The sequence below is a fragment of the Canis lupus genome, chromosome 24 (assembly GCF_011100685.1).
Source record: "Canis lupus familiaris isolate Mischka breed German Shepherd chromosome 24, alternate assembly UU_Cfam_GSD_1.0, whole genome shotgun sequence".
Lineage (NCBI taxonomy): Eukaryota > Metazoa > Chordata > Mammalia > Carnivora > Canidae > Canis > Canis lupus.
The window spans coordinates 24,941,457-24,964,469 of record NC_049245.1 but is presented as its reverse complement, the minus strand read 5'-3'; the positions used below and the strand labels follow the sequence as shown (position 1 = coordinate 24,964,469).

The window sequence follows — 23,013 nt, the reverse complement described above, 5'->3', positions numbered from 1 at the left end:
TTTCTGAAAAATGCACCAGAACCCAGCTCTCAGGGAGCCCTCTGGGATATTTTCAAGGCCCAGACTCCCTCCCCAAGCTGTCCTCTTCTCTTCTACAATGGAGCCTTGGCCCCCAAGACCCTCCCTCTCTTTTTTTTTCCAAGTAGTCACCACCCATACACTTGGCTGCGGTAGGGGGACATTCTCCTTAGATCCTCACACTTTGCTATCTCCCAAACAAGCCCATAATCCTTGGGCTGTCAAAGGTTAATAATTTTGACGACATAGTTGGAAATGACAAAAGTTACCGTGGATAAATGACAAAAGACAGAATTTTATAACCTTCTCACATTCCTGGCCCTAGGTAGCTAGTTTTTAAATCTGTGGACAGAGAAAGTAGGAGCCTAGCCAGGAACTTCCCTCACTTCAGCTACTCTGTCCTCCTCTGTCTCCCTCCTTCCAGAATGGCCCTCGAAACAGAAAAATAGTCATCACCCCTTTGGAAAGGTCTCTAAGTAGCTTCTCACAGTTGTGAGCGAGCAGTAAAGAGCAGCTGCCCCTTCTGGACTTCGGCATCTCCTCTGTCTTCCCTCCAAACCTCCCTGCCTGCCTTGAGCTTCTCACCTTCCTGGTTCTGGGAGAGTTGTCTCTGCAAATCCTGCAATTCTGTGCAGACCTGACTCTTCTCGGCCTCTGTATCAGTGAGACGCTGTTCCAGCTTCAGGGCCTGTTCCCGCAGATCATCCTGGGAAAGGTAGGGTGAGGTTAAGCTCCTCATCTTCCACAAAACTACCCCAGCTCCGGACCCAAGCACCCCGCTCCTCCCCTTCAGCTTCTGTGGGGTCTGCCCTGTGGATCTATTCCTAGGTGGCTCTCTGGAGTGATGACAGGCTCTGCTCCAACTGACTGGAGCCTAGAATCCCTGTCTGACCCTGCTGAGCTCAGGGTCAGTTCTCCCCCCAAATTCCAACTTCAAAGCTCAGCTCAAAGGTCACTTCTTCCTTCCCTGTGACCCTCCCCAAGTAAGAATGAATTGTCCCTTCCTCCTATTATCACTATTTACATCTGTTATTGATCCGATTAATTCTATCAGTTCTGCTTATTTTAGAATTCAGTTTCCTTCCTCAGCCTTCTCGAGGGTGGAAACCTGGTCTTTCTCCTTCCCATACCATCAGCTCATAAGGCTGGCATATAGGTGGCATTCAATTTTTATTGAATGATTGGTTCACTGAGAGGTGGAATTTACGGGACATTTAGTTCAATCTATAAATGGCAACCTCAAATCTTAGTGGTCCCCAGTTTTGTCGGGTTTTTCTTGGAGGTACTGGCACCAAGCATAAATAAATCAGAGCTAAAGGGAAAATGATACATAACAATATCCCTCATTTCTCCAGGCTTTTCTAGTTCAGAGCCCACTCAGATCCCTCCCTCCCTACCCTCCTCACAACCCCAAGGCAGGCATGGTTTGCCTCAGTTGGCTAGTGAAACCCAGGCCCAGGAAACCAAATGCCATGCTCATCCTTGCCCAGGTAGAGAGTGTTGGGGTGGAACTCATCCCAACTTCATTTTGGGAATAAAACAGCTCAAACTGCTTCATGAGTCCTCTGCCAGGGAGTGAAGAGTTCAAGGAAGGAGAGCATAGCATCATACCCGGGCCTGCTGAGTCTTCCATAGGTCTTGGTGAAGTTTCTGGAGGGCAGATGCCACTGCCTCAGCTGACAGAGCTGTCAGGAGGGGCCCTCTCTTAAGGAGGATCCCAGTTCCATTCTGGTCTGAAAAAAATGAGAAAACACATCCTCACTTGGCTTCACTATGAAAGAAACAGCCAAACCTCCCCAGATCTGGCCATGGCCTTCCTACGGATCCCTCCTGTCCCCAAAGAACGCCTTCGAGCAGTTCATTCGTCGTGAACTTTCTGTGTTCCTATGTGCCAGGAGCTATGGTGGGCACTAGATAATGCTAGTTATCATTTGTTAGGCATTTAGTAAATGCCAGGAACTGTGTGACCTATTTTACTTATGTAATCGTATTAACCCCTTAGAAAAATCCTGAGATGGGGGTGCCTGGGTGGTGTAGTTGGTTAAGCTCAGGTCATGGTCTCAGGGTTGTGAGATCGAGCCCCATGTCAGGCTCTGAGCTCTGTGGGGAGTCTGTTTAAGACTCTCTCTCCCTCTTCCTCTGCCCCTCCCCTGCTTGCACACGAGTGAGCTCACATTTGTGTGCACAAGCTCTCTTTCTCTCTCTCTCAAAAAAAAAAAAAAAAAAAAATCAAGCTTAGAGAGGATAGGTGACTTGCCCAAGTACACATCTAGCAAATGGCAGAGCAGGGGTTTAGACTCTGATTGAATTCCAGAGTCTGTGGCCTTAGCCTTGATGCAATACTGCCTAAGGAACCAGAGGCCCCTTCTTTCTCCCCCCAAGGGAAACAGGCCTGGCTTTGGCCAAAGGACTGAGTCCTTGGGTTGCCGGCTTACCTGGCTCGGGGCCCCAGAGGGAAGCAGAGTCTCCCCCGCCACGCAGCTCAGGCCTGCTCTCACAAGCAAACCCCAAGGCCTGCTGCAGGACAGAACAGAGGCTGGCCAGCTGGGCCTGGGCCTGGTGCCCCGGCTGCTGCTCTGCCACCAGAGCTGCCAACTGGTTCTCTGTGCTGCGCAGTCGCAGCTGGACTTGGGCTGCCTTGGCTTCCAGGGCCCGCAAAGAAGCTCGCAGCCGCTGCTCTGTTACTTGAGATGTCTCCAGCTCCTCCAGCAGTTGTGCTTCCTGAGCCAGAAAGTCAGCCTCCTTTTCCTTCACCTCCTGCTTCAGTAATTCCACCTGCCAGGAAGGAAGTGTCATCACTCTAAGCAGGAGTGGACACCTTCTCATCAGACCCTCCCCAGCCTATGCTCACCTTGATCAGGGCCTTGATCAGCTCTCCAGCAGAAAGGAAGGCTCTGGAATGAGTGTTACTCTCAATCTGACCTGTTTGTCCACCAACTGACTCCTGACACATGGGCCTAGGTGATGCAAATGGGCTGTGGCCCTAGTTCCCCTGGTAGCAATGCCAACTCCCTGCTACAATCAGAACTCTGCCTGAAACCCTGACACTCAGCCCAAAGAAGACTAGTCACAATAATGATGACTACTATTTATAAAATGCCTACTGTGTTCTGACACCACACATTTCTATAGTGGCTAAGAGTTATTCTTGTCTGATGGATGAAGAAACGAATGTCCATGTAACCTAGAAGCAGGATTGCTGGGAGCAAATCCAGCACTGTCTAATGACTGGACCTGGTCTTTCATTGCTCTGGTCTACTTTCTATCTCTGACCGGCTTAGTTTTTCCCTCTGTGTCCAAGGTCTGGGGTTATGAGCAGACTGAATCCTGAAATTTTCTTGCTGCTGCCTCCCAGATCTGTTTAATGACCTGTTCCACTGCTGTGTCTTGCCAAGCTGACCAAGCACACTTAGATGTACCCATGCTTGGACTAGGCCTATGTGAGCTCCACCCCTTTGGGCACCAGGTTCTGTTCTCAACTCTGGGTCAGGTTCTCAAGCCCCCAGCCTGCCCAGTTCTGACTTGCACCTCCTGCCAGGGCTGCTGAGGTCCCAGCACACCTTGTACAATGGAACAAGAGAACCGTCCTCTTATGAGATGATCCTGAACAACAGCCTTCCGCACTCTAGGAGGAGGCCTCCACCAAGGAATGGCGCCCCGGGCAGCATGGGAAGTACCTGGGTGCTGAGCTCTTTCTGCCCTTCCTGGGACTCCTGCATGTCCTGGCGCAGGGAGCTCAGCTCCTGTTGTCGAACAGAGTCAGCTTCTTGTAAAACAAGGAGTCTCTGTTCCTTTTCCATCAGCGACTGAATCAGGCTACAGAGAGGCCAGAGGGTTAAGGTCATTTTCTTAGGGAATGAATAACTCCTTTCACATCTGACTATGCTAAATGCAGCATTAATACTTAAAAGAGTAATCGTGAGAGAACAATTACAGCATAACAATAAAAGCTTGAATCTGTTGAGCACTGAGTGCTCCTAGGTACTTCATGGACCTGATATCACCTTTTAGCTTCAGTTTCTTCTTCTCTGGCAAATTCCAGAAATACCTGTGTAATACCACAAATTCAACATATCCATTTCTTCCCATCCCCTCTGCACCCCCCTCTCCCCAGCCACCCTCTACCCTGCTCCCTAGCTCAGCGAATGGCACCTTTATCCACCTAATGCTCTAATTTGGTGGCCCTGACCACATCAGAGAGTTCTCCCTTCATCCCACTTATGTCCAATCGGTGATGACATATAATGAACTCCAACACCCTCAATGTCCCTTGAGCTCCTTCCCTCCTCCCCTTCCCCACTACCCCTACCCTTGTGCATCCTTAGTATTTCTCCAGCAAACAACAGCATCCACCTCCTAACCCTGTCTAGCTCCCTGTGATTGTTTCAACAAGAGGATCTGTCCCTCTTCAAACTTCTACGTCACTGAGGAGACACGCCGCACTTCACCTGGATGGCCGTATCTCACTCCTGAGGTTTCCTGCCATCACTCTCTTCTGATACATCATAAACGGGACCATGTCAATTTCTCTGCTTAAAACCCTCCTTTGGTTTCCTACTAAACCCAAAATAAATGACACACTCCTGGTCGTGGCCCACAAATCCCAAACGATGCAGACTTGCCCAGGTCATGTATCCTGTCCTCGTTCACCAGGCTCTGGTCATATAGTGCTTCTGGTATCCCCAAAGATCTTCAGTATAGATCTGCCTCCAGGCCGCTGAGATTTCTAACCTACCACAGAACTTTCCCTCACCCCTTTGCATGGCTGTTTTCAGCTTATCTTCAGTGATCGGTTTAAAGGCAACCTCCCCTCCCCTTTAAGGGGAGGAAGGCTTTCCCTAAAACCTTAATCTAAAGTACATCCTCACCTTTACCTCTACTTCAGCATCCTGTTTCTTCCCTTCACACCATGTAAGTAACCAGCAATGACTTATCTGGGTGATTACTTAATCACGTCTTCCCCACAAAACCATATATTCTATTGAGGCAGGAGCCATGCTGTCTTGTTTATCACTAATGTGTCTTCTCAAAGTATACTACCTGAAGTAAAAGCTTTGAAGACAGGGACCATATCCTCTCTACATGGCTACCTGTACAGTCCAGGGCTAGAGACATGAGATGCCAGGTTGCCTGAGCAAAGGCCTGTCCATCTCACAGTGACCATAGTGGCTGGACAGGCAAAAGCTACTCCGTGGACTATCAAGCCTACCTGGCTTTCTCTCTCTCCAGCTCCTTCTGAATTCGGCTATACTCCTGGGCCTCCCTCAGCTTCTCCTGAACCTCCTGCTCCACCAGCCTCCGGGAGTCATCTCTGGAAACCAGCTGAGACTTCAACTCTTCTACCTGGAAAGATAATGGCATGAGGATCAAGGGCACGGGGCCAGCAAGAAGACGCTTCTCACATAGGGCTCCAGGGTCCTTCGAGGCCACAGTCACTGGCCCATTTCCAATGCTCGGGGGGCTTCTGCCAATGCTTACATACTATTCTGACCACCCCTCCCCCAGTACCATTCAGCCTCACCGCTGTCTCCCAGCCTCACATCTGCTGTGTAAAGGCAGGCACAAATCAAAATCTTGGCTGAATAGAATCACCCAAAGGCCAAGTGATAAGTGGTAGGCAAGTGTGTAGTGATTATATTTTTTTAAAATAAACAATGAGAACACCAACTGATAAACGATTCTGAAAAGGAAAAGCAATCAGAGTAGGAAAAGCAACATGATATTTTAAAATATCTGATCTCTGGGGGAGGGTGGGAAGAACAACCGCCTGAGAAAATCTAAGTTCTGTGGTTGCCACAGGGAGAGAGGACTATCTCAGGGCTCCAAGGGCACAGGTTCAGTTGTAAGCACCCTTCTGTTTTCCATTCCTTCCCAAGCAGAAGGAGGGGAAGAGCCAGGCTATGCTGGGGAAGGGCTACAGGACCGGGAGAGAGAAGGAGGCACCCGCTTCTGCAGGTCCATCTTCGCCTGCAGCAGGGCCCCGCACTCTTCTTGGACAGCAACAAGGTCATCTCTGTTCTGCTGGGCTGCCTGCTCCAGCTCCCCCCGAGCCTCCCGGAGCTGGGTCTGCAGGATCTGAGTGGTCTCCTGCAAAAGGAGAAGACCACAATGAACAGAAGAAAGCTCCCACTGGGGCCCATGTCTTACAATCTATGTCATATAGATACTGGTTTTTCAATTGGGTTGGCAAAAGCGGAGGCAGGACCCAGCAATCCACGCTCTTTTTACCATGCCACCTCAACCCTTACCTCCTGCTCCCTTTCCTCCCTCACAAAGCGTGCTGGCTCACCCTGGCTTTCTCTGTCAGCACCCCTGAGTTGGTAGCAGTCCCTCACCCGGACCGCTGCTGCAGGCTCCTATTGCGTATCCCTACAACCACTTCATGTCACCACCACTTGTGCACATGCATGTGCACGAGCGCGCGCACACACACACATACCCCTCCACAAAGCAGCTAAAGTATTTTTTAAAGTACCATCCAACAGTTTCCCACTGCCCTTAGAACAAATTCCAAGCTCCTAGCATGGCTGACCAAGAGCTCCTGGGCTCCTGTCTATCTCTCCACTTGCCCCTGACCCTATCATGCTGGAGTCACATGGCTTCCTTTCTGTCCTGGCACTCCTCAAGCCCCTGTCTCTCACTGCCTTTATGATGGCTATTTCCCTTGCTGAAACTATTCTTCAAATAGCTGGCTTTTTTTTTAAAAGGCTTTACCGAGGGGTGCCTGGACAGCTCAGGTCATGATCTCAGGGTCCTGGGATCTAGCAGGGTCCCAGCTGAGCAGGGAGCCTGCTTCTCCCTCTCTCTCTGCACCCCCTGCTCGAGCTCTCTCCCTAAAATACATAAATTCTTAAAAAAATAAATAAATAAAACGGCTTTATTGAGATATAGTTCACATATATAATTCACCCATTTAGGCATATAATGGTTGAACCATATCGATGGTTTTTAGAATATTCAGAGTTGGACAAAGGGCACCACATTTTAGAATACTGTTATCACCCAAGAAAACAAGCCTGTACCCTCCCTATTCCCATCTTCTCTCCCAACTACTCATCTGCTGCCTCTGTAGATTTGCCTATTTGGGACATTTCCTACATATGGAACCATGTGCTATGTGGCCTCTTGTGACTGGCTTCTTACACTCAGCATAATGCTTTCAGGGTCTGTCCCTACTGTTGCCTAGGGCTGGCCTCTTTTCAACCTTCATGCTTCAGCTCAAATGCCACTTTCTCGGTGAGCCCTACCCCTTTTGAACCACCTTTTTCAAAGTGGCTTCTGGTGAATCCCTCTCAATTACTTCACCCTAACCATTTCCCTTACAGCATTTATTAGGACCCACGATTATCTCATTTATCTCTATCTGCTCATTTTCCTCTGCTCTGCCACTAGAACTCGAGCTCTTTGAGGACAGGGACTATGTATGTCATGCCACCTGCTGTGACAGCACCATGCCCAGGACCTGGTACAAAGAAGCACCACAGAACTGGTCCATGCCAAAGGAGCATGTCGATGCCACCTTTCTTCCCCACCCAGATCCACTCTCCATACCTGCTCCTTTAACTTCTGGACCTTCATGTCCTGCCTCAGCCGCTCTAGTTGTTGGCTGGCATCTGCCAGCTCCTTCTGGGTCTGCAGCAGGGTCTCCAGGAGGGACACTCTCTCCTTCTCTGTTTCGAGCTGCATCTGCAGAGGGGCAGGAGGCCAAGGGCTTGCTACATCAGGGGTCACCATGCTCATCTGCTGGGCCAGAAACACATCCCGGCTGCTCTGGGTCTCATCCAGCAAATGGGGTGGGGGCTGAGGGCCAAAGAAGGTCTGGACCTGCTTGTCAGGAACCAGGAAGTACAAAGATTGTCACTGGTTTGCAAGCTGACAGGATGTGGTGAACATCGGCCCTCCCTCAGGAAGTGTGATACACTGTTGGTCCTGCAGCTAACAGCACTGGTCACCCTGCTCACGAGCAGCAAAGTGAACAGGTACTTCTCGTCTGGAAACCCCCTGCGGCAGCACTCTTGGGAGTGGAAAAGGAAGTAGTCAGAAGGAGGGGGATCACAGCTCCAATCTCCCCAGCTTCCCACCTGGCAGAGGGCACTCTCTGCCTCCGCCCGTTCTTCCTCCCTCTGTGTCCGGATGGCCTCGGCTTCTGCCTGCTGTTCCCTCAGCCTCGTTTCCAGCTCCATTTTCTCCTTCTCTAGGCTCTCCAGGGCCTTATCCAGTTCCTGCTGGTGCCAAGAGCGCTCCTTCTCCTGGTCATGTGAGGGAAGCAGGGTTAGAACCCAGTGGGTGAGGAGAAGAGGCAGGGGGAGGGCTGGAGTGGAGGTCCGCCCTCCCCAGCTGAGCGTCTTTGGTATCTCTCCCTCTGCTGGTTTCCCCCTCGATAAAGTGAGGTTGCTAACTCCTGCCTTATCTATCTTATTAAATTTTAGGAGAATCAAATGAGATTTAAAAAACCCAAGTGATACAATACATGAAAACGTGTTTTCTAAAGTGCAACTGTCCCTAATATAACTTATAAATATCTATTATTTTAAACCAACCACACCATAGTTGATGGTTATAACCATGAACTGAGGAGACAGATTAGTTCTCTGTTGCCCACTCTCCCCTGTTCAGGGTGGTGGATAAGCCTCCTGAAAAGTCAGGTTGAGCCTTGTTAGGATGTCTCCTGCTATACAAGAGCTTTAGAACAGGGCATCCTGGTCCTTCCAGAGGTCCACCAGTGACCAAAGTCTTACCTGATCCCCTAGACTAACCCAGGATCCTCTCCTAGTTCCCAAGATAGTAGTGAAGGGCTCTCGAACCCAGCTGCCTGGGTTATGGTTTACGTATTTTAAGATTTTATGTATTTATTTGATAGACAGAGAACACAAGTAGGCAGAGAGATAGGAAGAGGGAGAGGGAGAAGCAGACTCCCCAGTGAGCAGGAAGCCTTAATGTGGGGCTTGATCCCAGGACTCAGGGATCATGACTTGAGCCTAGGGTAGATGCTCAACTGTGTGAGACCTCCAGGTGCCTCCGGATTATGGTCACTACTGTTGAGTGACTTTAGTTAATGTCAATCACATTTCTGTGCTTCAGTTTCCTCATCTATAAATACAGGGAGAGCAATTCAGGTTGCTCTGAGGATTGAGATAAGTCAGTAGAGCACCTTAAGTACATGGAAAGCACTCCATATTTAACACCTGTTGACATGATTCATCACGTTAGCAGTTCCTGGAACCTTTCCTTTAAAATGTGTCCAAGCTCAAGTTATACATTCATTTCATGGGAATGCTCCTTGGGTTTCACCCCTTCCCAACATCATCTCGTGCAGTACCCCCCCCCCCCCCCCCCCCCCCCCCGGCCACACTGGCCTCCTTTCAGGACCTCGGGCACACTACACACCCTCATACCTTAAGGCCTTTGCTCCTGCTCTCCATCTCCCTGGAATGCCCTTGCCTGCCCCCGACACCACTGTTTATCACAGCCTAAATAATGTTTGCTCAGAGAGGCCTTCCCAGACCACACACTCGCAACAGGTCTCCTTGTTGTTCCTCTTGTAACACCCAGTTCTTTGTCTACTTAGATCTTACATCATCACTTACTTATTTGCATATTAACTTGTTTAATACTTGTCTTCCCTTTGAGGCCTTAAGCTCCATAAGGAGAACCACATCTACTTTGCTTCCACTGTATCCTCAGGTCCCACCACTGTGCCAGCACATAACGAATACTCCACAATGCATGAATGAATCACGTTTCAGCTACTGCACTGTTAAGATGCCTAAGAACAGCAATTTACAATGCCACAATTATAGAACAACTATGAATATCAAATCTTACCCTCTGATTCAAAAAGCCAGCTGTAAAAATATGGGAAAGATGGATTTTAATAGTAGTAAGTGTTAAAAAAAACAAACACAAAACTGACCTATTTGCTCAATTTGAGTTAGAAGTGTGTATGGCTACTGGAAGAGCCAATTCTGTGATGTCCAGGAAGTAATAGTCTAGGGTTGCCAGCTAGGCTGTGGATCAGAATATTCTGCACACTGGGTCATGAGTAATGGGTAACATGTCTAGAGGAGAGCAACCGTGTTGGTAAGGGATTTCAAGCAAACCTAACACTGATTTGTTTCACATGAATAGATTTTGGCTCAACATAAGGAATAATTTTCCAATAACTAGATCTATAAAAATAAATGAGCAGCCACTGGCAGAATACAACTGAAGCTAAGCAACCATTGACCACAACACGAATGGTTAAAAGATGCTTAATCCCTGCTCTACTGTTTATTAGCAATGTGACCCTGAGTGACTTCTTGAAGTTTCAATTTCCTTACCAGTCATAGGTAGGCTATTTGAAATAATATAAGTAGCATTTAGCATGGCACTTGGCATGGGCAAGTGGTTAATAAGTGCCCACTATCACTAGAATTAAAGTGGGTCCAGCACCAGGTGGAAGAATGTGAAGACTATAGCCTCTAAAAGTTTTTCCAACTGCTAGGATTCCAGGAGAAGCAAGTCACAGTTAAAATTAACAGATTCCTGGGGTGGCCTGGCTGGCTCAGTCAATATAGCGTTTGACTCTTGACTTCAGGGTCGTGAGTTCAAGCTCGACATTGGGCATAGAGCTTACTTAAAAAACAATAAATAAATAAAACAAATAGACTCTCAAAAGTCAAGAGAGTAGTCAACCTTTTTTAATTAGTAGGGAGATCATAAGTCAGACAATCAGAATTCAGGGGGATTATCTGAATGAGGAAAAGAAAAGATGGAAGAGGCCCTCCCGTGACTCAGGTATGGCCATGAGATAGTCAATCCTTTCAGAGAAGCCTAGGTTTTGTCAAGTGGTAACTCATCATTCAGAAATTTTATTGCATCTTTCACTTGTAGGGTTTTCCTTAGGGGGTACACCTGATTCTTGCTGGGCAAAGTGCCTTCTGGACACAATTCGACAAATAATTCAGTTACCTACTTTAGGCACATAATTCCCAAAACCAGCAAACGTCTGTCATCTTGCCAGCAAGTCTGCCTTGTAATAAGAGTCAAATCACAAATACACACAAAGCACAAGTCAACTTCCATTTCCAGAAACCTGACAAATACGATCTCTAACCCCCTCCACCCACGATATGGCAAAACATCTTGGATAAAATATTAAATCTATGGGTTTTTTTTTCCTAGATTTTATTTATTTATTCATGAGAGACACAGAGAGGGAGAGAGGCAGAGGGAGAAGCAGGCTCCATGCAGGGAGCCCAATGTGGGACTCAATCCCAAGATCATGGGATCACAACCCCAGCCAAAGGCAGATGCTCAACCGCTGAGCCACCCAGGCATCCCTTAAATCTAATGTTTTAATGTGTAAGTGAGCCAGCTGTAATTTCATAGGAGTCAAAAATCAAAGCAAGACTTGGGATCCAAAGAGGTAAATGAGCACAGAACTGGCTTTCCACTGGAGGCATTTGCTATACCTAATAACCTTGAAATTCATTTTAATGTTATGCGGAGAAAAGAAAACAGAAGACAAGGGTAGGGAGTCAATAGAAGATTCCCATATAAAGCTGGACCTCCAAAGTGCTAACCGGGAGTCAACAAAATATGGCATGTGGGCCAAATCTGTCCATCCTCCTGCTGCTATATGGCCTGTGACCTAATAATGGTTTTTACATTTTTATTATTTATTTATTTATTTATTTATAAAGATTTTATTTATTTATTCATGAGAGACACACAGAGAGAGAGGCAGAGACATAGGCAGAGGGAGAAGCAGGCCCTATGCAGGGAACCTGATGCAGGCCTCGATCCCAGGACCCCAGGATCATGCCCTGGGCCGAAGGCAGGTGCTAAACCACTGAGCTACCCAGGCATCCTGGTTTTTACATTTTTAATGGTTGAAAAGAAATTAAAAAAAAAATTTGTAACATGTGAAAATTAGATGAAGTTCAAATTTCAGTGCTACACTTATGAACACAGAATGTTCATTTGTTTACATATTATCTATGGCCGCTTTTGTACTACAACAACAGAGGTGAGTAATTATGACAGAAACCATAAGGTCCACAAAGCTTAGTATGTGGTGGCCCTTTACCAAAAGCCCTGGGCTAGAGTGCCCTCAATAGAAAGATAAACCTGGGGCGGGGGGAGAAAAGAGGAGAGAAATGGGGAAGAAAAAAGGAGAGAAAGGAAGAGAGAAAACAAAACAAAAAAATCCCACAGAAGGAAACAGCAAGAATATCTAGCCAAGAAGGGGTCCAAGGCATTCCTCTGCTCCCTTTACAGCCTGGGGCCAGTTTAACAACCCTATGTCCCAGAACCCATGCTTAATTCTCTGTACATACCAAAACAACACTAACAGCTAACACAAATAGAGTTTACTATATGTCCGGAATTGTTCTCGGTGTTCTCCATATATTACTCACTTAACAGCTAGAAACTGGATTTTGCACCTTGGTGGCCAGGTTAGTTCTGTTCAGATTTCACCTTTATAAGCAGCAATATTTGGCCCAAGAGCCAGCAGGTGGAAAACTCACTGAAGGGAGGCCATGTGTGCCTCTCCTGTCCCCAGCCACATCCATGACGTACCCATTTCTCTTGGAGCCGGTTCACCTCCTCCTCGTGGGCTGACTTCTGCTGCTGCAGGGCAGTCTGCCCCTCTTGCTCGGCCTGGGCCAGCCGTCTGGCTGCTGTCTCCCGCTCTTGTTCTGCCCGGTTCCGCTCACTGTCCAGTTCCAGCTTCAGGCACCTCACTTCCCCTAAGGTGCCAGTGACAGGTGATCTCTCACCAAGCATCTGCCCTCTTTCTTTCACCCCTCTCCCCAGACCTCATGAGCAACTTCCATCACGGAGGCCCTGGGCCTGGCTGGAGAAGGACGTCTGATAACTTCCCACTGCCTTCCTAGTTTTCAAAATCTCCAAGGAATGAAGTGACCCCCACCCCAGTTGGGGGTCTCACCTTGAAATGCTTCCTTGGCTCGAATGACAGTTTGAATCTGGACCATCCCCAAAGAATGAAGTGCCCCCCACCCCAGTTGGGGTCTCACCTTGAATTACTTCCTTGGCTCGAATGACAGTTTGAATCTGGACCTCTAGCTGTCCCTTCGTGACCTCTACCAGAGAATTTTGTTGTTGGGCCTCAAACAGAGTGCTCTCCAGTTGCTCCTTGGCTGAGCTGTCAGGTTCAGGAATCAGGAAGAGTTCTTATCCATCAAGTCCCTTAACCTTCCTTAAGAGGACTTGGGTTTGACATACTGACTACCCGAAGAAATTAGGGGGCAATTATAAATTCCTAATTCATTTGGGACCCATATACTTTGGGCAGGGAACTTAGTTTGGCTACCCCTTGCTTTGCAAAGCTCTCTCTGCCCTTGGCTGAACTGGGTCTGAGCCCTACCTGAGGCCCAGTAGTTGTTCAGCGAGGTCCTGCCGGTCTCGCTCCACGGCCTGCAGCCGCACCTCTAGGGCTGCTCTCTCCCGTACTAGGGTCTCCTTCTCCTGGACTTCTCGAGCAAGCACTTCTTCCTGTCGCTTTGTCTCCTGACGCAGCTGATCCAGCTGAGCTAAGGCTGTCTCCTGCTGATGACGTGCCTGAGAGGAAGAAATCTATAACAGACAGAGGCTGCTATCGCCAGGTTGGGGCCACAGGCCCTTCAGAGATTCTGGGCCCAGCTCTGTGAGTCCTGAGCGTTGCCCACTCATACAAATACTACTTCCTGCATCAACCCATAGAACTCCCAACCCAGGAAGGATGGCTCTCCTTTGTGCAAGACCCTGTGTTAGGGCTGCAAGAAACTATCTCTAAGGAGCTTTTAGTTTTAAGCAGTAAGATAGACATAACATCAGGAAGAAAGCGATCAGCCTCTGAGAAAGGGACTCTGGGAAGGAAGATTATGTATCATTTTTAGGGCAGTGGGAAGTTTGGTAGAGGAGAAAGAGGCCCGTTGAGCTGAGTCTTTGGTTCAGAAAAATTTACTAAGTCGCTCTATGTGTTAAACATTGTACTAACAGATAAAGGAATAGGGGGCCCAGGGGGCGCACAGTTGGTTAAGCATCTGACTCTTGGTTTCGCCTCAGGTCCTGATCTCAGGGTTGTAAGATCAAGCCTTACGTTGGCTCCATATTCAGCGTGGAGTCTGTTTAAGTGTCTCTCTCCCTCTCCCTATCCCCCTTCTCAACGCGCTTGTGTGTTCTCTCTCTCTCTCAAATAAATACATAAATCTAAAAAAAAAAGAAAGAAAGAAAGAAAGAAAGAAAGAAAGAAAGAAAGAAAGAAAGAAAGAAAGAAAGAATAAAAACAAGTAAGACACAGCCCTGCCTTCAAGACCTTTTGGTCTAGTGGTGGAGACTATAAATGGATAATCACAATACAGTGTGAGTTGTGTGTGGTGTGGCAGTTGGAATATGCAGGAGGTGCTGTCAGAGCAACCAGAAGAGGCATCTAATTCAAAGTGGAGGGTGTGAAGTAGTAGGGAACCTGAAGGATTCTTACAGAAATTCTCTTGAAAAACTGGAAGATGTACCCCAAACTAGTAACACTGGTCATTTTTAGGAAGTTAAGACCTCTTCACCTTCTGAATCATTTCTGTAGAATTTTCATTTTTTTTTTTTTTTTTTTAATTTTTATTTATTTATGATAGTCACAGAGAGAGAGAGAGAGAGAGAGAGGCAGAGACACAGGCAGAGGGAGAAGCAGGCTCCATGCACCAGGAGCCCGATGTGGGATTCGATCCCGGATCTCCAGGATCGCGCCCTGGGCCAAAGGCAGGCGCCAAACCGCTGCGCCACCCAGGGATCCCTTTTTTTTTTTTTTTAATTTTTATTTATTTATGAGAATTTTCATTTTTTATGATGAATACACATGATACCTTAATGTGATGGTATTAGTTTTATCTTCTTACCTCGCTTAGTTTCTCTTGAATTTCTTCCTTCTCATCTTGGATGGCCCTGAGATCTGCCTGCAGCTCAGCCCCCCTCTCCTCTGCCTTCTGCAGCTGTGCCTCCAGGTGAGTGTTCTTTTCCTGTAGGGCTTCCCTGCTCCTCTCGGCCTCTGCCAGGCCCAACTGCAAAGCGTTTCTTGCCTGCTCTGTTGCTTCCATTCTGTGGCACACAGATTGGTTCTCTTGTTCTAACTACTGGACAAAATGGGAAAGGCATCAAAGGCAAATGGTTACAGTTTTTAGATCAAGTGCTAAGACAGAAATCCCAGTGAGATGTGAATCTATTCTCCAATGAGGAACACAGGAGGGCTTTTATGAGAGGGGGCTACACATTCATTTGCTCTGGTGCTGTATTTCAGGTACTAGATGGGTTGATGCTGGGGATGGCAATTAAAAAGGCAAAACTCTACTCTCACAGAATTCAGAATAAAGGAAATCCAGGACATTTCTAGGGCTTAAGGTAATGGGTGGTGAAGAAACATGTTAAATTTGCAACCTATAGAGAAGATTCTTTGAGATGTAGGCTCTTTGGCAGATTCTTTTCTGGTGATTACTGCTATCCCATGCAATGGAATTAAACACCTAGTCTTCCTTCCAGAGGACATGGGTCTCCTTCCTGGCCCTGGTGATTTTACCCTACAGCCCAAAGGTGGTTCTGCTATAGGAGTGAAAGGGGACTATTTTCAATGGCTAAACCCAGGCCTTATAGTCTTAGCTGTCCTCTGCACCACCAATGTTCCTTTGGCTCATTTCAGGACAGGAGCTGATCCGTCTTGCACTGATCCATTACAAACTCTCCCCTGTCAAGGGCATCAGCTTTATCAGTCACTGGCTTGCCTTCTATCAGGGCCCAGAACTACCCTGTGGGTCAGAGAAATCTTTGCTCACCTGGAGAAGCTGCTGGTTCAGTCCAACCTTATCCAAGGCCAAAGCCTCATTTAAGGTGCTGAGCTTGATGGTTGCAGCCCGAAGATCAGCAACCTCGGCCTTCAGGCTGTTTTCAGAACTTGACAGCTCTGCAACTGACTGTTCTGCCTAAAAACAAAGAGAGTTAAAGGGCTTCCTTGTACCAGCTTTCCTGCCACAGTGAGAAGCTCACATCCCTGCCACCTGCTGCTGTCCTGGTACAGAGATCAGGTAACGCTCCGTTCCTTCCCTTATATTCTAAACAAGTTTTCCCTTCATTCATTCATTCAATCAATCATTCAAACATCAAGAAGAAAGGAGCTCACAGTATAGAGGGCCAGACAGACACCGAGATGTACAAACAACCATAATTACGATAGCTTCATAAACAATGTAGGCACAAAGTGCTCTGGAAACTCATTCAGTTTTGGGGAGTCAGAAGTGCTTGGGAGAAGAACTGGTAATGAAGGTAGGTATTGAGAGGTGAAGAATAGTACGTGGTTAGAGGGAGAGGAAAGAAGCAATCTAGGCAAAGGGAAGAGTACACGAAAAGCAGTGGAGTCATGAAAAAGCAGGTGAAGATGAGGCTATAATTAGTGCTGTGTGGCAGGAGTCAAGGTGGATAGGGAGTTAGGACAGGATATGGAGACAGGAGGAGCTAGAAATAGTTTGGGGCACATGCAGAGGGGCTTTGAATGTGTCACCAAGCAGTTGCAAAGTAACTGAATGGGTTACAGGAGGGAGACCAACGTAACTGGATTTATACCTTTGAAAACCATTCTAAGGTCAACATAGAGAATACATTGGAAGGGACAGAACCCAAAAGCAGAGGCTAGTAAGGGACGCAGGGAATATGGAAGGTCATGGCTTAAAGGATGAAGAACGAGGCAGGCTGCATGTCCTTTGCCTACAAACACAACTTTCTAAGCCATACACCCCACTTAGCAAACAAGGAATGGAGGCCCACGCACCCTGGCCAGCGCCGCAGTCACTTCTGTTTGCTCTTGCCTCAGCAGCTCCCCTTCCAGGTGACAAGACTCCAGGGCTTCCCGAAGAATGATCAATTCACTGAGTGATTCTGACTGTTTGGCTTCCAGACTTGCTAGTGTCTCCTGACTAAGATGGAAAGGAGAGGAGGCTGGGGTCAATCTCAGGGAGTGGCCACACCCCAAAAGGTAATAGGAGTCAAATTACCTTTGCTATGCAAAAGAAGGAAGAAGGTCTCTAAATTGTTAAGACCTCCATGACATGTAAAGCGAAAAAAGCAAAATATTTGGGAGAAATAAGAATATGCATAGGGGTGCCTGGCCAGCTCAGGCAGTAGAGCATGCAACTCTTAATCTCAGGGTCATGAGTTCAAACCCAATGTTGGGTGTGGAGCGTACTTAAAAAAATAAAATAAAACTTAGTTAAAAAAAGATTACATGTATATATTTGCATAAAGCAGCTGGAAAGATAAACAAGAAAGCAATTTAAGTGGTTGGCTACAGAAGGAAGGGAAATAAGGTGGATGAAGCAGAGAGGAGGATCTCTGTTTGTCTATTTTTTTTTTTAAGAGAAAAAGGGAGAAGAAGGGCAGAGGGGGAGGAAGAGAGAGTCTTAAGCAGGCTCCACGCCCAGCAAGGAGCTTAACACAGGGGTCGATCTCACGACCTTGAGATCATGACCTGAGCCAAAATCAAGAATCAGGAGCTTTAACCAAATGAGCCACCCAGGTGCCCCTGTGTTTGTCTTTTTAAATAGTTTTGACTTTCAGATCATAATAAATATTGATAAATGTATTACTGAATCACACTAATTAAATTTAAAAACATAACTATCGGGATGCCTGGGTGGCTCAGTGGTTGAACGCCTGCCTTTGGTCCAGGGTGTGATCCTGGAGTCCTGGGATCGAGTCCCACTTCGGGCTCCCTGCATGGAGCCTGCTTCTCCCTCTGTCTAAGTCTCTGTCTCTCTCTCTGCCTCTCTGTGCCTCTCATGAATAAATAAATAAAATCTTTACAAAAAAAAAAAACACAACGTTACAATCTTTGTGGATTGTTTATTCTTCTAAAGGTATAGGAGAGACCATTCTTTGTAGGAGTCATGATTCTTATAGCAGTCCTTCAAGATTCTATTATTTGTGCCTACTGGCTGCAAGGAACTAGAGCACAGGAGAGGAGGGGGATATATGGAGGTGAAGAATACAGTCCCTGATACCAGTTACTGAAGACCCACCATCTGCCAGGCTCTGTGCACAAAATGGTGCTCTATTCTTCCCAGTGATCCTTCAAGGTAAATACTATCATCCCTATTTTACAAATAAAGTAATCTGCTCAAATGGTGGAGCCATAATTTTAACCAAACTTTTGCCAGCTTGAAAGTCCTTGCTTTTTCTATGATATTACATAGAAGAATTTACAAATTTGCTACGTCTCTTGATTCTAGAATTCCCTTTCTTAGCCAGTTCATTTCCCATTATTACCTGGGGTAAATCCTACCCTTCAGCCAGCCTGGCCTACTCCGAACATGCCATGAACCTGCATCCTTTTCTTTGCTAATCTGTCCCTTTTGCCCCTCTCCCACTCTCTACCAATCAAAATATGTCAAGGCCCAGCTCAAAGGCCTCTCCTCTGTGAGGCTTTCAATTATTAACTGTCACTCCCAGGCTTCCAAAGGACCCAGCCTGAAGCTCTGTTTCATTCATACTTCATTTGGCCTCATGCCACAGTTCATTGTTTATTTGAACATTAGACTGCAAACTGCTGGCGATCAGGGCCTGTGTCTTATTTGTTTCTGTGCCCCTACAGTGTCTCAGCCCCTAGGGGTACTCAGAAAAGCCTGGGTGAACTTTCTGTATTTATCCTTCTGCAAAAGAAGGAGCAGTAAGCTAATGTGAACCCACCACAGGCCAAGCTTCAATTTTGACTCTACTTTCTAAGAGATGGGAGTGGATGAAAGAGGGTGTAGAAATGATGGGAAAATCAAGCCCCAGGCAGGAGGGGACCAGTCACACTTACAGGCGCTCCCTTTCACGGACAGCCAGGTGCAGCTCCTCCTGCTGCTCCTCCTTCTCACCCTGAACAGAATCCCCCTGCAACTGAAGCTCCATGTTTGTCCTTCGCAGCCGCCATGCCTCCTGCTCCAGCACCTCCAACTGCTGCTGCAGCTCCTCCCTGGTCTTCTGCAGGAGCTCTCGCTCCCTGAAACGAGACGAGAAATGAGCAAAAACCTTGGAACCTCAAATCCTTCCTGGTAGCAGATATAGGATCAAAGGAAAGAGATGTCCGTTTCTTTTTAAAGATCTCATCTCCCCTTTTGAGCGGGAACCTGTTTGTTTGTTTTATCATCACAAAGATCCAAAACTGAGTAAGCAGGAATAAGCAGAACACAAGACGGCCCTGAACAGCCCTGGGTGGCAGGGAGGGCAGGGTTAGGCAACCAGAAATGTCCAGGAGTGAGTAAATGGCTGGATGAGGACTGAGCCGGGAGGGATGAACAGCCCCCTGCTCACTTGCTGAGAGACTCCACCTCTCCCTGTAGGTCCGAGGTCTGCCCTGCCAGAGTGTCGCGTTCCCCGGTGAGCTTCTGCAGACGCTGTCTTAAGGCCTCACCCTCCTCCTCCCACTGATTATGCTGCTGCCGCAAAGAGCTCATAGCTTCCTGACAGGCCGAAAGCTGCTGCCTTAGGTCCTGGGGAGGGAGGGTGACAAAAGGGAGATGGTGAGCAAGAGGGCAGAGCAAAGGCAGGGTGGCAGAAGCCTGAGAGTGAGGTTAGGCCAGGGGCCGAGGCCTGGTACAAGGGTAAGCTGAGAATAGAGATGCGGCCAGTCGAGGAGACAGAGGATCAGAGATTACTGGGCTTCTGTGGTTCCTAGAGTCTCAGAGTCCATCATCTTTAGACGTGCATTGGGGGGCCGTCACGGAAATGGCTAAGTCTGGCTGGGACCCTTAGAGTCAGGCAACGCTTACTCACGGTCTCCCAGGGCTCCAGTTGCCTATCTTTGCATAGTGCTATATGAAGATAGCATGCAAAGTGAGGTGTACTATTGGGCACAGAGAATGTACCCATTAGCCACAAGTATGACTTGGCAGACACCGAGAGATTCTAATGGGCACCTTGGGAGTACTGACCAAACACCTCATGACTGGTTGACATAGTGGAAGGGACAGTCCAGGCAAGGAGGTTACCTGGGGCACACATCAGTTCAGACACCCACACCTGTGTCTGAGGAGGAATGGTGGTTTCTCACCTGCACAGCCTGGCGTCTTTGAGTCACCACTGAACGCACCAGAGTAAGGGCCTTGTCTGGGTCCTGGGAATCAAACTGGGATGAGAGGCCACTAGGGTCCAATTCTAAGGAGCTGTCTCGACCACAGCCTTGGGTCATACTGTCCCCTTCTTCCACCATGACCTGAAACCCAACACAGCAGAGTCACCACCCTATTGACGAAGGCCTAGAATCCACATAGAAGACTGACACTACATCCTGGACAAACCTGACGTCTTCTTTCTCAGGTCCTCTCCCTTGCACATAAGAGGAGGGTATCTAAGAGCAAAAAGGATTGGTTCCTGGGGCACCAGGGTGGCTCAATGGTTGAGTGTCTGCCTTCGGCTCAGATCATGATCCTAGAGTCCTGGGATGGAGTCCTGCATCAGTCTCCCCATGGGGGAGCCTGCTTCTCCCCCTGCCTATGTCTCTGCCTCTCTCTGTGTGTCTCTCATGAGTAAATAAAATCTTAAAAAAAAAAAAAAAGTATTGGTTCCTCCAACTCCTCACCTTCTGTCACCCAAACCTAGGACTAGCAACAAGGCTAGAGCATTCTGAGGTAATAATAAACGAAGAAATGAAGAAAGAAGAAGATATTGATGTAACAAAGACCAGAGCCCCTGTCCTGAGAAGTACAGCTGGCGATAAGAAGGAGGGCCTGCCTGTTCCAGCAGGCAGTGCTAGCATGTGAATGCTTAGCTACCCCTTAAGGTACCAGTCTTCAGATACACTCAGAGAACTCATTCCTCAAAGACCCTAAGCCCAAACATCTCAGAGAGTGGAAATCTAGGCATGACTAAGAAACACGGAGGCCTAGGGAGGAGTGAGCCATAACCCGGTTCCCACAAACAGAAGGCTTACCAGTACCTGGGTTATATCCCTGATCACCTGCTGTAAAGACAGCTTCTCCTCTTGGGCATTCTTACTGAGAGATGCCTCATGTTCCATTAATTCTGCATGATTTGTCTCCTGAACAGGGAACAAGACAGAGCTGTGAGCAAAACTCTCAGAAGTATCTACCATTTAAGCCCCCAAATCAACCAGAACCTCATTCTGGCTCTGTGGTCAACCCTACTTTTTTCCTTGACCACATATGACTGCTACTGTTGTCCCAGGACTCTGAGAACAGTGTGATGTGGTGATTAAGAGTTCAGAATAAGTGAATCAGAGCTCTAAATTAGACTGCCTCAATTAGAGTTCTCACTCAATCACTTCCTAGTTTGGTAGCCATAGGCAACTGTTTCTTTGAGCTTCTTTTCTCTTTAAAATAGGAATAATTGGGATCCCTGGGTGGTGCAGCGGTTTAGTGCCTGTCTTTGGCCCAGGGCACGATCCTGGAGACCCGGGATCGAGTCCCACGTTGGGCTCCCCGTGCATGGAGCCTGCTTCTCCCTCTGCCTGTGTCTCTGCCTCTCTCTCTCTCTCTATCATAAATTTAAAAACAAAACAAAACAAAACAAAACACTGTTTAAAAAAATAAATAAATAAAATAAAATAGGAATAATTAACAGCAACTACTTCACAGGTTTGTGTTGAGGCTTAAGTGAAAAGGATGCATGTAAATCACTCAACATAGTGCCTGGCACAAAGAAAATGCTCAATACATGTCAGCTATCACAAAAGAAAGAATGGGAGCTGTCTCTGAACAGCAAATTAATGCTTGAGACCTAAGGCTAGTCCAGAGAAACCCCTAGCCCCAGAGCTAGCAATGAATCTGAAGAAGACTCAAGATTTCCTCAGTTCCTTCTGATCCTATTGTTAGTGAAGGCCTGAAGACACAGACCTGCAACTATGTTTTCTTGGGCCTCTACAAAACTTGAGCCAACATTTATAAATTAATTGAGAGATTCTGAGAGGTTTTATGAATTGAGAAATTCTGACCTTCTGGCTTTTCTCAAAAAGTTAACAGATGGGCCATATCAGGCCCCATTGCTACATGGCAGTAATATCCTGAAGCTGAACACCTCCTCCATGTGAGACACATACTCTTCACCCTCCTGCAGTCCCTACTATACCTCATCGTTTCCTTAATATTGAGATCAAGTGTCCCCTTCTGTCCTCAAAACTAACTATGATAATGCTGGACAACCAGAATCCTTACAACTGAACCCACTTCACTCTTTGGCATTATCTGGGCACTGTGGACATCTGAATTTGCACATTTCTGACCAAAAGGAACCAAAAAAGGCATAAATGACTCTGAATCCCTGCCGATCCCAGCTCAGATAAGACTAGAGGTTTGTACACAGATCATCATTCAGGATCTGCCTAAAAACAGAGATTCTTAGCAATGAAAAGAAATGTAGAATCAAGCCAGAGGTTCTATCTAGTATAACCTTAGAGAGTCCCTTTGATAGTATCTCTGGCAGATGAGAAGCCGAGAAGCCCGTGACACAAACCTCAATCTTCCATAGAACAGACTGGTCAACTACTGAGCAGCTCTTGGTTTTTAATCTCTCACATGTCCCCATCTTTTGCCACTGTGCCTTGTAGTGTATGTTCCACTCTCTCTGATGAGGACCCACTGCATGCATACATCATTGTAATTTCCCCAGGAATATAGTAGGCATGGTACACAGTACTACCAATGAGTGAATAAATTGAATGAGTTAATTACTTTTTCAGATTCAGCCAAAATTTATTTATTTTTTGTTTGTTTGTTATTATTAAGGAATATTTAACTGGTCTCCTGCATCATCTGTCTATAGAGGACAAGGAACATATAGGCCCACTCCTAAGTCCTTTCCAGAACAAAAGGTCATGTACCAGGATCTCCACTGTCTCTCTCAGGGCCCCTAACATCTTCTCATACTCTTCATTTTGCTTCCGAGCCTGGATCAGCAGAGCAGAGAGCTCCGTCACCCTGAAGAGAAGAGCACAGCACTGTTACCCAGGAGACTCACCATGGTGGACAGAGCTAA

The 23,013-nt window shown here is 47.2% G+C and overlaps 1 protein-coding gene across 12 annotated transcripts in view; it reads right to left on the bottom strand.

Annotated features, from left to right (window-relative positions):
* CEP250 (centrosomal protein 250) overlaps positions 1 to 23,013 on the bottom strand; it is a 50,031-nt gene that overhangs the window by 10,955 nt on the left and 16,063 nt on the right. For 8 of the 12 annotated variants that reach the window (XM_038572112.1, XM_038572110.1, XM_038572116.1 and 5 more), the window contains 19 exons: positions 22,859 to 22,955; positions 20,954 to 21,061; positions 20,075 to 20,236; positions 19,336 to 19,514; positions 18,842 to 19,024; positions 16,814 to 16,958; positions 15,825 to 15,971; positions 14,898 to 15,128; positions 13,394 to 13,602; positions 13,044 to 13,171; positions 12,586 to 12,755; positions 8,100 to 8,267; positions 7,570 to 7,704; positions 5,962 to 6,105; positions 5,228 to 5,361; positions 3,696 to 3,834; positions 2,454 to 2,793; positions 1,630 to 1,751; positions 604 to 724 (listed from right to left, as the gene is read on the bottom strand). In XM_038572112.1, the coding sequence (XP_038428040.1) occupies positions 604 to 724; positions 1,630 to 1,751; positions 2,454 to 2,793; positions 3,696 to 3,834; positions 5,228 to 5,361; positions 5,962 to 6,105; positions 7,570 to 7,704; positions 8,100 to 8,267; positions 12,586 to 12,755; positions 13,044 to 13,171; positions 13,394 to 13,602; positions 14,898 to 15,128; positions 15,825 to 15,971; positions 16,814 to 16,958; positions 18,842 to 19,024; positions 19,336 to 19,514; positions 20,075 to 20,236; positions 20,954 to 21,061; positions 22,859 to 22,955 (3,062 nt within the window). The remainder of the gene's footprint in view (positions 1 to 603; positions 725 to 1,629; positions 1,752 to 2,453; positions 2,794 to 3,695; positions 3,835 to 5,227; positions 5,362 to 5,961; positions 6,106 to 7,569; positions 7,705 to 8,099; positions 8,268 to 12,585; positions 12,756 to 13,043; positions 13,172 to 13,393; positions 13,603 to 14,897; positions 15,129 to 15,824; positions 15,972 to 16,813; positions 16,959 to 18,841; positions 19,025 to 19,335; positions 19,515 to 20,074; positions 20,237 to 20,953; positions 21,062 to 22,858; positions 22,956 to 23,013) is intronic. The other 4 variants (XM_038572114.1, XM_038572113.1, XM_038572115.1 and 1 more) reach the window with 4 other exon arrangements.